The 15,440-nt window shown below is 42.0% G+C and overlaps 1 protein-coding gene across 7 annotated transcripts in view; it reads right to left on the bottom strand.

The window, feature by feature from the left end:
* The window catches only part of IST1 (IST1 factor associated with ESCRT-III), a 35,829-nt gene extending 20,855 nt beyond the window's left edge, over positions 1-14,974 (bottom strand). For 4 of the 7 annotated variants that reach the window (XM_082605796.1, XM_082605795.1, XM_082605802.1 and 1 more), the window contains exon 1: positions 14,661-14,974. In XM_082605796.1, the coding sequence (XP_082461922.1) occupies positions 14,661-14,702 (42 nt within the window). In that variant the 5' untranslated portion in view covers positions 14,703-14,974. Of the gene's footprint in view, positions 1-13,914; positions 14,069-14,254; positions 14,510-14,555 lie in introns of those variants that run through there. The other 3 variants (XM_082605797.1, XM_082605800.1, XM_082605798.1) reach the window with 3 other exon arrangements.
* Between the last annotated feature and the right edge of the window lie 466 nt (positions 14,975-15,440).

Below are 15,440 nucleotides of genomic sequence, written 5' to 3'. Positions count from 1 at the left end.
ACCCTGAGAAAACCATAATTCAAAAAGAGTCATGTACCAAAATGTTCATTGCAGCTCTATTTACAATAGCCCGGAGATGGAAACAACCTAAATGTCCATCATCCGATGAATGAATAAAGAAGATGTGGCACATATATACAATGGAATATTACTCAGCCATAAAGAGAAACAAAATTGAGCTATTTGTAGTGAGGTGGATAGACCTAGAGTCTGTCATACAGAGTGAAGTCAGTCAGAAAGAGAAAAACAAATACCGTATGCTAACACATATATATGGAATTTAAGAAAAAAAAATGTCATGAAGAACCTAGGGGTAAAACAGGAATAAAGACACAGACCTACTAGAGAATGGACTTGAGGATATGGGGAGGGGGAAGGGTAAGTTGTGACAAAGTGAGAGAGTGGCATGGACATATATACACTACCAAACGTAAAATAGATACCTAGTGGGAAGCAGCCGCATAGCACAGAGATCAGTTCGGTGCTTTGTGACCACCTAGAGGGGTGGGATAGGGAGGGTGGGAGGGAGGGAGACGCAAGAGGGAAGAGAAATGGGAACATATGTGTAACTGATTCACTTTGTTATACAGCAGAAACTAACACACCATTGTAAAGCAATTATACTCCAATAAAGATGTTTAAATAAATAAATAAATAAATAAATAAATAATAAATAAAACCTAAGTGCATCTGAATTCAAAATCCAATTAAACAATCCTAATCATACAGTACTACATCATTTTTGGTACTAAGAATTGTGATACAATATGTATTTTTAATCCCCTTCAACAAATATTTATTGAATGCCTACTATACTGTGACAGGCCCTGGAGATAATATTGGTAAGGAAAAACAGACATGGTTACTGCCCTTATGGAAGTTTATAGTCTAGTTAGAGAAACTTATCACATCAGTAACTAAAATAACAACTGCAGTAAGGGCCACAAAGCAATAATGGTTCTCTGGAGTTTATTATTATGGGATTTGAATTCTTCAGTGGATACTGTCTCACAGATAAAAGATAACAATACTGGGGGTCTGATACAGTTATAAGGTATGACAGAAAAACGCCAAGATTTCTCGGTGGTTCTTAAGCAGTCTATAATCATCAGACGCCGTCAACACTTGCAAACAAGATTTTAGTCATATCTGTATTTTATTTTCAGGAGACTTAAAAACATACACATTTTGACCTAGTAATTCTACTCCTAGAAACTTAACCTAAGGAAATAATCAGAGCTTCATGCACAGAATTTTATATAAAAATATTTATCAGCACATTTTAAGACCAAAAAATTGAAATAATGAACCGTATGAATAATGAAATACTGTTCTTACTAGCTAAACAAATTATATATATTTATGATGGAATTTTAAGTAGCCACTAAAATATTTTTTAAAAAGCATTTACTGGGACTTCCCTGCTGGCACAGTGGTTAAGAATCTGCCTGCCAATTCAGGGGACATGGATTCAATCCCTGGTCCAGGAAGATCCCACATGCCATGGAGCAACTAAGGCTCTGCACCACAACTGCTGAGCCTGTGCTCTAGAGCCCACATGCGGCAACTACTGAGCCCGTGCACCGCAACTACTGAAGCCCATGCGCTCTAGGGCCTGTGTGCCGCAACTACTGAGCCCACGTGCTGCAAATACTGAAGACCGCAAGCCTAGAGCCCATGCTCTGCAACAAGAGAAGCCATCGCAATGAGAAGCCTGCGCACCACAACGAAGAGTAACCCCCGCTCACCGCATACAGAGAAAGCCCGCACACAGCAACAAAGACCCAACGCAGCCAAATAAATAAATAAATAAACAGAATTTATTAACATATTTATTAATGATATTAGTTTAAAAAGCATGACTATATATGCAGGATGACTCCAAATTCTGAGTTTTAAAAAAAGCACATAAGTAAAGACAAAGGCTAGACTAAAAAAACAAACAAAAACAGATTTAGTTTTTCCTATATGTAAAACTCTTTTCAAATCCAAGGAATTTGGACTAACATTAAAGCTAACACTAAACACGAAATCTACCTCAGAAAGTATATAATTCGGAATTTTTATCAAAAAACAAAGAAAATATAAATAAATTCATTTGCCTCCTTAGAAAAGCAGAATGTTAACTCATCAGTAAACATTAAGATCAACTTATCAGAATAGGTATCTAAAGTGGCTAGACACTGAAAGACACAAAAGTGTTAATTAAAGAGAGGTAATAAGGGGGTAGTAGCTTTAGCAACATGAAGAAACTCTGGAGGGTGTAAAGACATCTCTATTTCACATATTTGCCTAAAATGGGTCAGCATCCACAAATGCTAGTTTGGGACCATAATGAAACAACTTGGAAAAGAAAGGAACCCAAACAATCATAAGAATAGGGACTCTGGGGCTTCCCTAGTGGCGCAAGTGGTTGAGAGTCTGCCTGCTGATGCAGGGGACACGGGTTCGTGCCCCGGTCCGGGAAGATCCCACATGCCGCGGAGTGGCTAGGCCCGTGAGCCATGGCCGCTGAGCCTGCGCGCCCGGAGCCTGTGCTCCACAACGGGAGAGGCCACCAGAGTGAGAGGCCCGCGTACCACAAAAAAAAAAAAAAAAAAAAGAATAGGGACTCTGAACAAGAAAGTGCTAAAATTCTCTGAAAGAGGAGCTTAAAAATATTTTATACTGCAAATATAAATCGAATTCTGTGAAGGAAGTTGAAAATACTGAAGTGAGGTCTATATTTCACTGTTAATCTTTTAGCTGGGAATATGTGGGGGAGTTTCTCTCCCCCCAAAACCCTACTGTAAACCTACTGTAGAAAGCAGATAAAAATAAACCTAAATTACAAATCTTACGATTCAGTAACAGTATTTGTTCAAATTTACAAAAGTAAGTAAAATCACAGTGCCCCTTTAAAGGAGTCTAACAATCAGGGTGCCAGCTGGAAACACATAGTATCCACACCTGGGTAATGTGAGACTTTAATAAAGAGACTACTTACAGGACTTCCCTGGTGGTCCAGGGGTTAAGACTCCAAGCTCCCAATGCAGGGGGCCCGGGTTCAATCCTGGTCGGGGAACTAGATCCCGCATGCATGCTGCAACCAGGAGTCCGTATGCCCCAAGTAAAGATCCCACGTGCCGCAACGAATATCCCACATGCCACAACTAAGACCCAGTGCAGCCAAATAAATAAATAAATATTTTTAAAAAGAGAGACTACTTACAAAGGTGTGGCTAAGATTTAGAGAAGCCAACAAAGGACAGTGAATTGCCCCAGAACCATTAACACATCTAGGCCTGAAGGGGCAAGATGAGGAAGTAGAACCTGGAGAGAGTAGCTATATGGAAAGGGCCACCAGACAGGAATCACTGGTAGAAGTATGCAGACCACTTGCAGCAACCTGGAAGGGAAGGAGCAGGGGAATAAATACCTAGCCCTCATTCCTTCTGCCGATCCATCTACCCTTCAACTGGAAGCCAGAAAGCAAAGGGGCCCACAGACACGGTACTCGTGAATGAGCCTCCAGGGATGTAGATCAGAGGGAAAAGGATGGCATGTAGCTCTGGAGGAGGAAACAGAAGGTATCCAGCCCAAAGACTATTATTTTTCCACAAGACCAAAGAAGCCAGAACCTACATCTACCAAAGCAACCTCAAATTTACACTGTACTAAGACTTCAGTTAACCAAGCTAGAAAATTGAAGCTAAATGGTCTTTCTACAATAATAAGTATGGTATAGTGAATATAATTTAAGTTCTTACAATATAATCTCTTAAGTCCGTTTCAACCCTATGATTCTGCAGGACACTAAATATCCCATTGTACTGAATTAGATGAAATAGACAAAAAGGCATAGACAACTGAGATTAATCCTCAAGACATCTCTTGCAAATCTTACTTCTTAAAAGTAACAATCTGCACACCCATGTTCATAGCAGCATTATTCACTATAGCCAAGTGGTGGAAACAATCTGTCCATTGACAGATAAATGGATAAACAAAATGTATATACATATGTGTATGTATACACACACAATGGAGTACTAATATTAGTATACTCCAATAGTCCATTTTGTAGCACATGAGTTTTCTTCCATTTGAAGGTTAAGTAATACTCTATTCATCTATCAGTATTCTAGCAGTATTAGTCTATCAGTATTTAATAATATATATATCTTAATGGTAAATATATGCATATATCTTAGGATCCAGCAATCCCATTCCTGGACATATACCCCGAAAGAAATCTGTACAGAAGACCATGAAGACACATGTATACAGATTCTGTGATAGTAAGGAGGTGGAGGAATGCTAAGTGTCCATTACAAGAAGACAGATAAAATGTTAACAGAAACGTGACAGAATACTATCCAGAAATCAGAATTAATGAACTAGCTATACTTAGAAAAACATGAATAGTCCTTAAAAAACAGAAGTAAAGAACAGGGTTCTAGGTTCAGCACTCCTTTCACTGAATGAAGCTATAAATCCTGAAGAGCATGGATGGAGCAGCTCTTTGAGGATTCTGAAAAGTAAATAATAGAAGCTGGATGGAGACCAGAATTTGACATGCCAATAAAGTGGCAGTGACTTTATCACTTTTTTTCCTCTTATATTCCCTGGCCTAGATGCAAAGCAGCCTGAAACCCAGAAGTGAACACTGATAGAGAAAGGAAGAATATCAAGAGAAGCTCTCTAGTCCTGCCTTGAGAAGCCAGAAAGGGGACCCCTGGTGTGGACAGAGTGGGTGAAATACACCAAACCAGGAAAGTTAACTCACGGAAAAGACAATCAACATACATCAATGCTGAGATTATACAGATGTTGGAATTAACTGACAAAGACTTTAAAGCAGCTACTATAAAAATGTTGCAACAATTCAACTATACTTCAATAAAACAAATTTTTTTAAAAAACGTTGTAACAGGGGGCTTCCCTTGTGGTGCAGTGGTTAAGAATCTGCCTGCCAATTGCAGGGGACATGGGTTCAAGCCCTGGTCCAGGAAGACCCCACATGCCACGGAGCAACGAAGCCCGTGCGCCACAACTACTGAGCCTGCGCTCTAGAGCCCACGAGCCACAACTACTAAAGCCTGTGCACCTAGAGCCCGTCCTCTGCAACAAGAGAAGCCACCGCAACGAGAAGCCTGCGCACCACAATGAAGAGTAGCCCCCGCTTGCCACAACCAGAGAAAGCCAGCGTGCAGCAACAAAGACCCAACACAGCCAAAATAAATAAATAAATAAACTTATAAAAAAAACAAGAACAGAAAAAAACGTTGCAACAGGTAAGGCCAAATACTCTTGAAATTAATAACAGAAAGTCTCAGTAAAGAAACAAAAGACATAAAGAGGAAACAAACTTTTTTTGGGGGGGGGGTGCGTGGAACCCGCAGTGAAAGCACCGAGTCCTAACCACTGGACCACCAAGGAATTCCAGAGGAAACAAACTTTAGAACTGAAAAATACATCAAAAGTAAGAAACTCACTGTGTGAGCTGGATAGCAGAAAGCAAATGACAGCAGAAAAACCCAATGCACTTCAAGATAGATCAATACTATGTATCCAATCTGAAAATAAAAAACATTGAAAAAAGTGATCAAAGCCTCAGATAACAAACAGCAAAGGATCTAATGTTTGCACTGTCAGAATCCCAGAAAGATGGGAGAGACGGTTTGGTACCAAAAAACTTTGGAAAAAACACTGGCTGAAAACTCCCCAAATTTAGCAAAAAACATAAATCTACAGACTGAAAGATGAAAGAGCTCAGAGAGCTCCAAAGCAATGTATGCCTGGACTCATCTTAATCAAATTGAAAACTAAAGACAAATTTTTTAAATACTGAAAGCAGTCAGAGAAAAACATGTTACCAATAGATGACCTATTCAAATAATAGATTTCACATCAGAAACAATGGAGGCCAAAAAGAAGTGCCAAAAGAAAAGAACTGTCAACCCAGAATTCTATATCCAGAGACGATATCCTTCAGAAATAAAGGTGAAATAAGTCATTCTCAGATGAGGGAAAATTAATAAGAAAACTTGGAAAACTAAAAAAAAGAAGAAATGGTAAATATTTATATCTTATATTACAGAAATGGCAAATATCTGGGTAAATATAAGATGGTTCTTCTCTTGAGTCTCTTAAAACGTATTTGAGGGACACTTCCCTGGTGGTCCAGTGGTTGGGATTCCGCGCTTCCACTGCAGGGGGCGTTGGTTCGATCCCTGGTTGGGGATACTGCATGCCAAGTGGCATGGCCAAAATAAAAAAAATTGTATTTGACAGTTAAAAGCAAAACTAATAACATTGTCTGACGGGTTTTTTTTTCAAGGTATGTAGATGTAATACATAAGATAACCACAACATAATAGTATAAAGGGGGGCAGGGCAAAGGGACCTATATGTTTCTATATTCCACAATAAGTGATAAAATACTAATTCTAAGTAGATTGTGAAAAGTTAAGTACATCCACTGCAATCCCTAGAGTGACCAGTAAAACATACTATATCAAAAAATAGACTAAAAAACTCGACAGATTTTAAATTTGATACTAAAGTGTTCAAATAACCCAAGAGAAAGCAGGAAAGCAGAAACAGAAATGAAAAACAGAAAACAAATAATAAAATGGTAGACCTAAAGTCAAACATACTAATAATTACATAATTAAATAGAATTAAATGATCTAAACACAAAACACAGAGAATTGTAACTATGTATGGTGACAGATGTTAACTAGACTTTCTAGAATGGTTCAAAAAATGATCTAACTATATACTGCCAAGAAGAATCTCACGTCAATACAATCATGCAGGTAGGCTAAAAGTAAAGGATGAGGGCTTCCCTGGTGGCACTGTGGCTGAGAGTCCGCCTGCTGATGCAGGGGATGCGGGTTCGTGCCCCGGTCCGGGAGGATCCCACATGCCGCGGAGCGGCTGGGCCCGTGGGCCATGGCCGCTGAGCCTGAGCGTCCAGAGCCTGTGCTCTGGAACGGGAGAGGCCACAACGAGAGGCCCTCATACCGCAAAAAAAAAAAAAAAAAAGTAAAGGATGAAAAAAACTAGATCACGCAAACACTAATCAAAAGAAAGCTGGAAGTTGTACCTTTCGACCCCCTCTACCCATTTCGTTACAAACTTCCAGTTATAAAATAAATGAGTCATGGGATGTAATGTACAATGTGGTGTAGTGACTACGGTTAATACTGTACTGCATATTCGAAAGTTGCTAAGAGAATAAATCTTTTTTATTTTTTAATTTTCTGTCTGTGCTGCATGGCATGTGGGATGTGGGATCTTAGTTCCCTGACCAGGGATTGAACCCACACTTCCTGCAGTGGAAGCGTGGAGTCTTAATCACTGGACTGCAAGGGAACCCCCAAGAGAATAAATCTTGAAAGTTCTCATCAGAAGAGAAAGAATTGTAACTCTGTATGGTGATAGGTGGTAACTAGACTTCCTTTTGTGATCATTTCCCAATACATACAAATATCAAATCATGTTGTACACCTGAAACTAATAAAAATGTTATAGATCAATTATCTCAACTTAAAAAAAAAGCTGAAGGGGCTATAGTGTTAAAGTAGACTTCAGCAAGGAAAACCAGGGATACAAAGGAATATTATATAATCATTAAAGGGTGAATTCACCAAGAAAATGTAACAATACTAATAGTGAATTCACTGAACAACAGAGCTTCAAAATACAAGAAGACAGGACAGGACAAAGAAACAAATCCCTAATTGTAGTTGGAGACTTCAACTGTACTTCCCTCTGTAATTCATCAAACTAGTAGACAGAATATCAGGATACAGAAGAACTCAACACCAACTGTATCTTACTGACGTTTACATGGAACACTCCACTCAACACAGCAAAGCACAGGGAACATTCATGAATATAGACCATATCCTGAGGTACAAAACAAACCTTAACAAATTAAACAGAACTTAAGTCACCCAAAGTATGTTCTTTAACTGCAATGGAAATTAACCAAAAATCAGTAACAAGAAAAATAACAGGAAATCTCCAAACACTTGGAAATTAAACACCATTACTTCTAAATAATCCATGTTAAAGAGGAAGTTTCAAGTGTAAATTATTTTTAAAGGTTTAAACTGCAAGAAAATGAAAATTAAAATATAACACCAAAATTTGTGGATGAAGCTAAAACAGTGCGTAGGGCAAAATTTACAACTCTAAATGTTTACATTAGGAAAGAAGAAAGTCTCGGGACTTCCCTGGTGGTGCAGTGATTAAGAATTGGCCTGCCAATGCAAAGGACATGGGTTCGAGCCCTGGTCCAGGAAGATCCCACATGCCGCGGAGCAACTACTGAGCCTGCACTCTAGAGCCCGCGTGCCACGACTACTGAAGCCTGCGAGAGCCGCCTAGAGCCGGTGCTCCGCAACAAGAGAAGCCACCACCATGAGAAGCCCGCGCACCGCAACTAGAGCAAGTCCGAGCACAGCGACGAAGACCCAACACAGCCAAAAATAAATAAATTTAAATTAAAAAAAAAAAGAAGGTAGGTCTCAAATTAGTAATCTAAGCTTCCACCACAAGTAACGATAAAAAGAGCAAAATTAACCCAAAGCAAGCAGAAGGAAACAGTAAAAACAAGGCAAAAACCAATGAAACAGAAAAGAGGAAAATCAATGAAACCAAATGCAGGTTCTTTTGAAAAGAGGAAGGAGGGAGAGAGGGGGAGGAAGAGAGAGAAAAAGAGGAGACGCAAATTACCAGTATCAGGACGGAAAGAGATGGATATCATTACAGATCCTACAAACATTAAAAGGGGACATTATTACTAATCTACACCTATAAATTCAACCATGAGACAAAATGGACAAATCTGTTAGAAACGCAATTTACCAAAATTGACACAAAGAGAAACTATATTCAACATCTTGTAATAATAACCTATAACGGAAAAGAATCCGAAAAAGAAGAGATATACATGTATAACTTAATCACTTTGCTGTACACCCAAAGCTAACACAACACTGTAAATCAACTATACTTCAATTAAAAAAAAAAAACTGACACAAAGAAATCGAAAATGTAATTGCCCCTAAACATTACAAAAATTGAATATAAAATTAGGAACCATTCCAGAAGAAAATCCAGGCCCAGGTAGCTTCTCTGTTAAACACTTAAGGAAAATTAGCACAAATATGTACATGAACCCTCACACCTCAAAAGGCTGGTATGAGGATTAACTGAAAATCTGTGGAGTTTAGGGAATTCTCTGGTTGTCCAGTGGTTAGGACTCTGTGCTTTCACTGGCGAGGGCCTGGGATCAATCCCTGGTTGGGGAACTAATATCTCGCAAGCTTTGCGGTATGGCCAAAAAAAAAAATTGTGGCGTTTAGAACAGTGCCTAGAACATATGTACACAATAAGCACCATATAAACGTTTGTTAAAATAAACTCTAGGGAGTTCCCTGATGGCCCAGTGGCTAGGATTCCGGACTTTCCAAACCTGTGGCCCAGGTTCGACGCCTGGTTGGGGAACTGAGATCCTGCAAGCCAAGGGGTGCAGCCAAAAAATAAACAAATAAAATAAAGTAAAATAAAATAAACTCTAGTCAACAGACCCATACTCTGGGCTTCTCTGGCGACGCAGTGGTTAAGAATCCGCCTGCCAATGCAGGAGACACGGGTTCGAGCCCTGGTCCGGGAAGATCCCACATGCCGCGGAGCAACTGAGCCTGTGCACCACAACTACCGAGCCTGCGCTCTAGAGCCTGCAAGCCACAACTACTGAGCTTGCATGCTACAACTAGTGAAGCCTGCACGCCTAGAGCTGGTGCTCCGCAACAGGAGAAGCCACCGCAATGAGAAGTCCGCACACCGCATCGAGGAGTGGCCCCCACTCGCCGCCAACTAGAGAAGGCCCGAGCACAGCAACGAAGACCCAACGCAGCCAGAAATTTAAAAAAAAAAAAAAAAGACCCATACTCAAAGAAAAGGTCTAATAATCTAAAGATCAGCTGATAAATAAAATTTAAAAACTGAATAGTTGATGCACAATATTATATGTTAGATATACAATACAGTGATTCACAATTTTTAAAGGTTACACTCCATTATTAAATGGAATTTTGTATGTGTCTTAGGTTAAAATAAAATGTTAAAGGTATGCTTTGTATCTTTTTTCCCGTTTTAACTTTTTTGTGTGTGTGTGGTACGCGGGCCTCTCGATGTTGTGGCCTCTCCCATTGCGGAGCACAGGCTCCGGACGCGCAGGCTCAGCAGCCATGGCTCACAGGCCCAGCCGCTCCGCGGCATGTGGGATCTTCCCGGACTGGGGCACGAACCCGTGTCCCCTGCATCGGCAGGCAGACTCTCAACCACTGTGCCACCAGGGAAGCCCTGTTTTAACATTTTTGATTAACTGTTTTGACCTCATTGGAGGATTTCAACTGTATATAATCAGTATAGCTCTTCTTGAAGGCAAACACTATTTCTGAGGTTCCACTGTTATTCTCATACCGCGTTACAGTACTTAGTACAAAGCTGTCACTCATTCATCATGTTAATTAGTGGAAATTTAACTAAAAACAACATTGATTTTTAGGGGCTTCTCTGGTGGCGCAGTGGTTGGGAGCTTGCCTGCCAATGCAGGGGACACAGGTTCGACCCCTGGTCCGGGAGGATCCCGCATGCCGCGGAGCAGCTGGGCCCACAAGCCACGGCTTGAGGTCTGCACGCCTGGAGCCCGTGCTCCACAGCGGGGGAGGCCATCGCAGTGAGAAGCCCGTGCACCGCAGCGGGACCCAATGCAGCCAAAAATAAATAATAAAAATTAACGAAAAATAATAACAACATTGATTTTTGAATATCACAAACTTACAGAATCTAGTTTTGTTTTAGATTTAAGGAAAGGAAAATAATTTGCCAAAACACTTTGTCAACTTGAGTTCTGAGGATTTTCAACTTTCAGGAATTAGATTCCTGGACTTCCCTGGTTGCCCAGTGGTTAAGACTCCGTGCTTCCAATGCAGGCGGCACAGGTCCTAAATAATTACCAATATATTTTAAAAATCATCAGACCCAAAACTTATCTAATACAAAAGATCAATTTAATTACCATTTCAGGATTTTTTTGGGGGGGGCATGCAGCACAGCTTGCAGGGATCTTAGTTCCCCGACCAGGGACTGAACCTGGGCCTCAGCAGTGAACGTGCCAAGTCCTAACCACTGGACCTCCAGGGAATTCCCACATTTTAAGATTTGAACCTGCGTTTCCAAAGCTAACTACCATAAACTTTGTATCTTACATGATTAGGAATATTAATTTTAGGAATAACCTAAAAGTTAATAAACTTCTGGTAAACAGTTACTGTTTTATACATATACAAACATTTATACACATAAAACAAACATATATACATTACCACATACTAATATTGTCCAATACCTAATTTAAAATTCTCTTCTGATTTAGAGGTTATTCTGAGATCATTTTGTGTCTCAACATTTTTACTGTCATTCATCTACTTACCAAACATTTGTTGAGTGCTATTCTATCAAGTACTGTGCTAAGCCAACAGAGACAAGAGACATTTAAGATGTGACCCTGGTGTTTCAAGGAGTTCACAATCTAATGGGGACAACCGACACAAAAACAACTATAAGATACATAAACAACTATAACATAAACCTTATAAAAGGATTATGAACTAGTGACTGCAAATCTACTTCTCAGTATTCTAACTACTATTTTTATTAGTGTAACACCATTATGTCACACACTGGTCAGCAACCTCATGTTCCCTTCTTGGCTCTTTCCGATCCCTCACTTTACCCCAGACCTTAACATTGGAACAACAAACTGATCTAGTCCCTCTTTTATCACTCAGCTCCAGGAGCCTTTTAAAACTGGATAATCTCTCCATCTTGAATAAAGGAAAATGTAAAACCATGGACTGCCCAAATTAGTGAAGCTGCCCAAAAGCAGTAATCCTGAAAACTTTAGCTAGAAATAGCAAAACAGACCCTCATGTCCTAAGAAACCAACTTTAGAGTCTTGTAGCTCCAAAAGAACCAAGCTGGGAAAGGAGGCAACAGAGTCAACAGTGGATAGAATGATATTTTGTAGTACACAGGAAAACTTCTGTATTTGAAATGTATTATTTTATTTATCCTGAATACTTCTTTCTTTTTCTTTTTTTTTGTGGTACGCGGGCTTCTCACTGCTGTGGCCTCTCCCGTTGCGGAGCACAGGCTCCGGATGCGCAGGCTCAGCGGCCATGGCGCACGGACCCAGCCGCTCCGCGGCATGTGGGATCTTCCCAAACCGGGGCACGAACCCGTGTCCCCTGCATCGGCAGGCGGACTCTCAACCACTGCGCCACCAGGGAAGCCTTTTTTTTTTTTTTTTTTTTTTTGCGGTACGCGGGCCTCTCACTGTTGTGGCCTCTCCCGTTGCGGAGCACAGGCTCCGGACGCTCAGGCTCAGCGGCCATGGCTCACGGGCCCAGCCGCTCTGCGGCATGTGGGATCCTCCCAGCCCGGGGCACGAACCCGTGTTCCCTGCATCAGCAGGCGGACTCTCAACCGCTGTGCCATCAGGGAAGCCCATGAATACTTCTTTCTTATAAAATAAGTGATGTAAACAGATTTAGGTATGATTTAGGTATTGCAGACATGAAAATGCGACATAAAAGTACAAGCAAGCTAGAAGGCAAATCCAAGATAATATAGCCCAATTCTTAAAACCATTTCATTTACAGAATGCCAAGTTTACTGTATTTTCACACTACAGTCAAATCTCCAGTGACCAAACTAATCAAGATTGAAAATTTAATAAAATAAAGGACCACAAAACCAGTAGCATCATGTATAACTCACAACAAAAGTACAGGCTTCAGAATTCAGAGACCATCAAGATTTTCTGGAAGGAGCTATAAATACTGAAATGTGTAGGCATTATAAAAGGACCTTTATCTTGTTTCTCAATAAAAGTAACATTAAAAAATTACAAAAAATTCTTTGGGTATACTTTTACCAGGAGTTTCTCTTAAGGCATATTTTTACAAAGTTGTTAATGATGGACTCTGGTCACTAGTGAATCCTTTTATCATTTAACAGCTTATCTGCTACAGCCTACAGAACCTTATTTTAATGGCTGCCTAATACCACACTGAGTAATCATTTTTAATTAATTCCCCAACCTTTTTATATTTTCCATATAAAATAATGCTGAAATTAGAATTCATGTGCATACTTTTCCTGTATTTTAAATTACCTCATTAGACTACACTCTTTTCTACTTTTATTTTTAAATCAAAAGAGACGACACATCATTGGGACTTGATTCTGATTTTAAAGGAATGAGAGCTTAAACTAAGTAGACTAGAGTTGGGGATTCTGGAGCTCCTATCATTGAGAAGCCAGAGGCACAGGAAGAGAGGAAGAAAGAAAACAATTTGGACAGAACAATAACACTACTTTAAAAATGAGAAAACTTGAGAAACTGGGTGGCTTTAAAATGTAATACTAACATTGAGATTTCAAAACAATCTTTTATCCTCTAATAAAAGGATATTACTAAGTCCTCCTATCCCAGAAGATGAGGTTCTGAGGAAGCTGTAAAAACAAAATTTCCCGTGGAAATTTCTCCGTAGGTAAAGGAGTCAAAGGGGGGGAAGGGGGGAGGGGGAGGAAACATATATATATATCAACTATTACTTTATTAAATACATACACAACGGGGGTATAAACGAAACAAGATTGGACATGAACTGATCGTTGTTGAAGCTGGATTAGGAGGGAATTCATTACAGTCTTCACCTTTGTCTGTTTGCAATGTTCGTAATAAAAAATAATGAATACGCAAGCATAATAGAAAAACTATGACCAGCTCTTAATTTCAATCTTACTACTTCAGAGAGTGGAAGTGGCTGTCTCTCCTATTACCTAATCATTAAACCGGACGCTCTTCGGTCCCGATCCCGGTAAAACTTTATGCAGGTAGAGTTTCAAGTCCTCTCACCTCCAGCACCGCGGAAGAGGAGCGATGAGAACAGAAAGAGGAAGGGGGGCAAGGACAGGGCTACAAGCTCCTCACAAGATTGCTCATCAGACTGGTATGGGTCTGAGAAAGGGGGTCAGAGGTCGCTTTTTTGCTTCCGCTAAAGAAAAACGCAGTTTCTTCCGGGGCCCCCAGGTACCTTCCCAGGAGGCCGCCCCGCCCTGGGGGAGGCTGCCGGGCTCGGAGGCGAACAGACTCCCGCAGGCACCGGGGACACAACCTTACCGAAGTCTCCCTGGGCCAGAAGGGACCGGGTAAGGGAGTCCCCGAGAGCGCCGGCCCGGCCCTGTCCCTGTCGGGTGCCGAAGCCCAGGCCGCGGCGTTTCCGCCCCGGGGAAGTGACGCCACGGAGCAGGGAGGACAACAAACTTTGGCGGCATCAAGTATTCGGGACCAACGGTCTCCAAGTTGCCCGCGGCCCTGCCACGCCCCCGGGCCCGGCCTCGGGCGGCCTTCCGCGCCACAGCCCTTCCGGCCCGACCTCCAGCCTGACCCTCACATCCAGGATCCTTCTCTTTCTCCTCACCTGCCACCTCAGGGTCCTCTGAATCCTGGGCTAGGGACTTCTAAATCCGGAGCGCAGTGTGAGGAGGAAAACAAAGATCCTTGACGCTGAAGAAGCCACACTCACCTGAAAACGGAAGAGACAGACTTGGGGAAGAAGGCTCAGCATCCAAAATGGCGGCTAACAAGTCCTCGGCACGGTGAGCACGGGCGGAGGGATCCGCGGGGCCGAGCTAGCCACGCCCTCTTTCCAGGGATTGGCTGAGCGCCCTCCGCTCGGGACTCAACGCCCCGAGGGCGTACGGGCTTCCCCGCCCAGCTCCCTTCGGAGCTGGCGCGGCCGGGGACTACTTCCAGAGGCGGAGGCACGGACGGCAGTGGAATCACGTCACGTCTCCAGAGTCACCTGCTGGGGCGCTCCTTGTATTTCGCAGGTGTTGCCCCGGGTGCAGGGAGGCTAGCGGAAGAGGCTTGTTTTCCGAGTCCGCGCCCAGTGCCATGTTCAGCGTTGTTCCAGTCTCTGGATAAACCGGCTTCAGCACCGCCTCCCAAACTCCCTGAATTAGTCTCTGAGATTGCTCCCGTCCCTCGCTCGACCACTCGCCATGAAGGCTTTCCTCCTACGTTTCGGTTTCTTTCATCAAATGACCTGCTGAGTAGGATTCCACCTTTCTCTGGCAGCACACCGCTAAGCACTCCTCCCTTAGGCCACCCACCCTGTCTCCTAACCACTCTGAATACTCCTGCCCCGCTTTTTTTTTTTTTCCCCGGTACGCGGGCCTCTCACTGTTGTGGCCTCTCCCTTTGCGGACGCGCAGGCCATGGCTCACGGGCCTAGCCGCTCCGTGGCATGCGGAATCCTCCCGGACCGGGGCACGAACCTGCCTCCCCTACATCGGCAGGCAGA

The sequence above is a fragment of the Mesoplodon mirus genome (assembly GCF_964341445.2).
Source record: "Mesoplodon mirus genome assembly, chromosome: 19".
Lineage (NCBI taxonomy): Eukaryota > Metazoa > Chordata > Mammalia > Artiodactyla > Ziphiidae > Mesoplodon > Mesoplodon mirus.
This window is presented reverse-complemented; position numbering and strand designations above follow the sequence as displayed.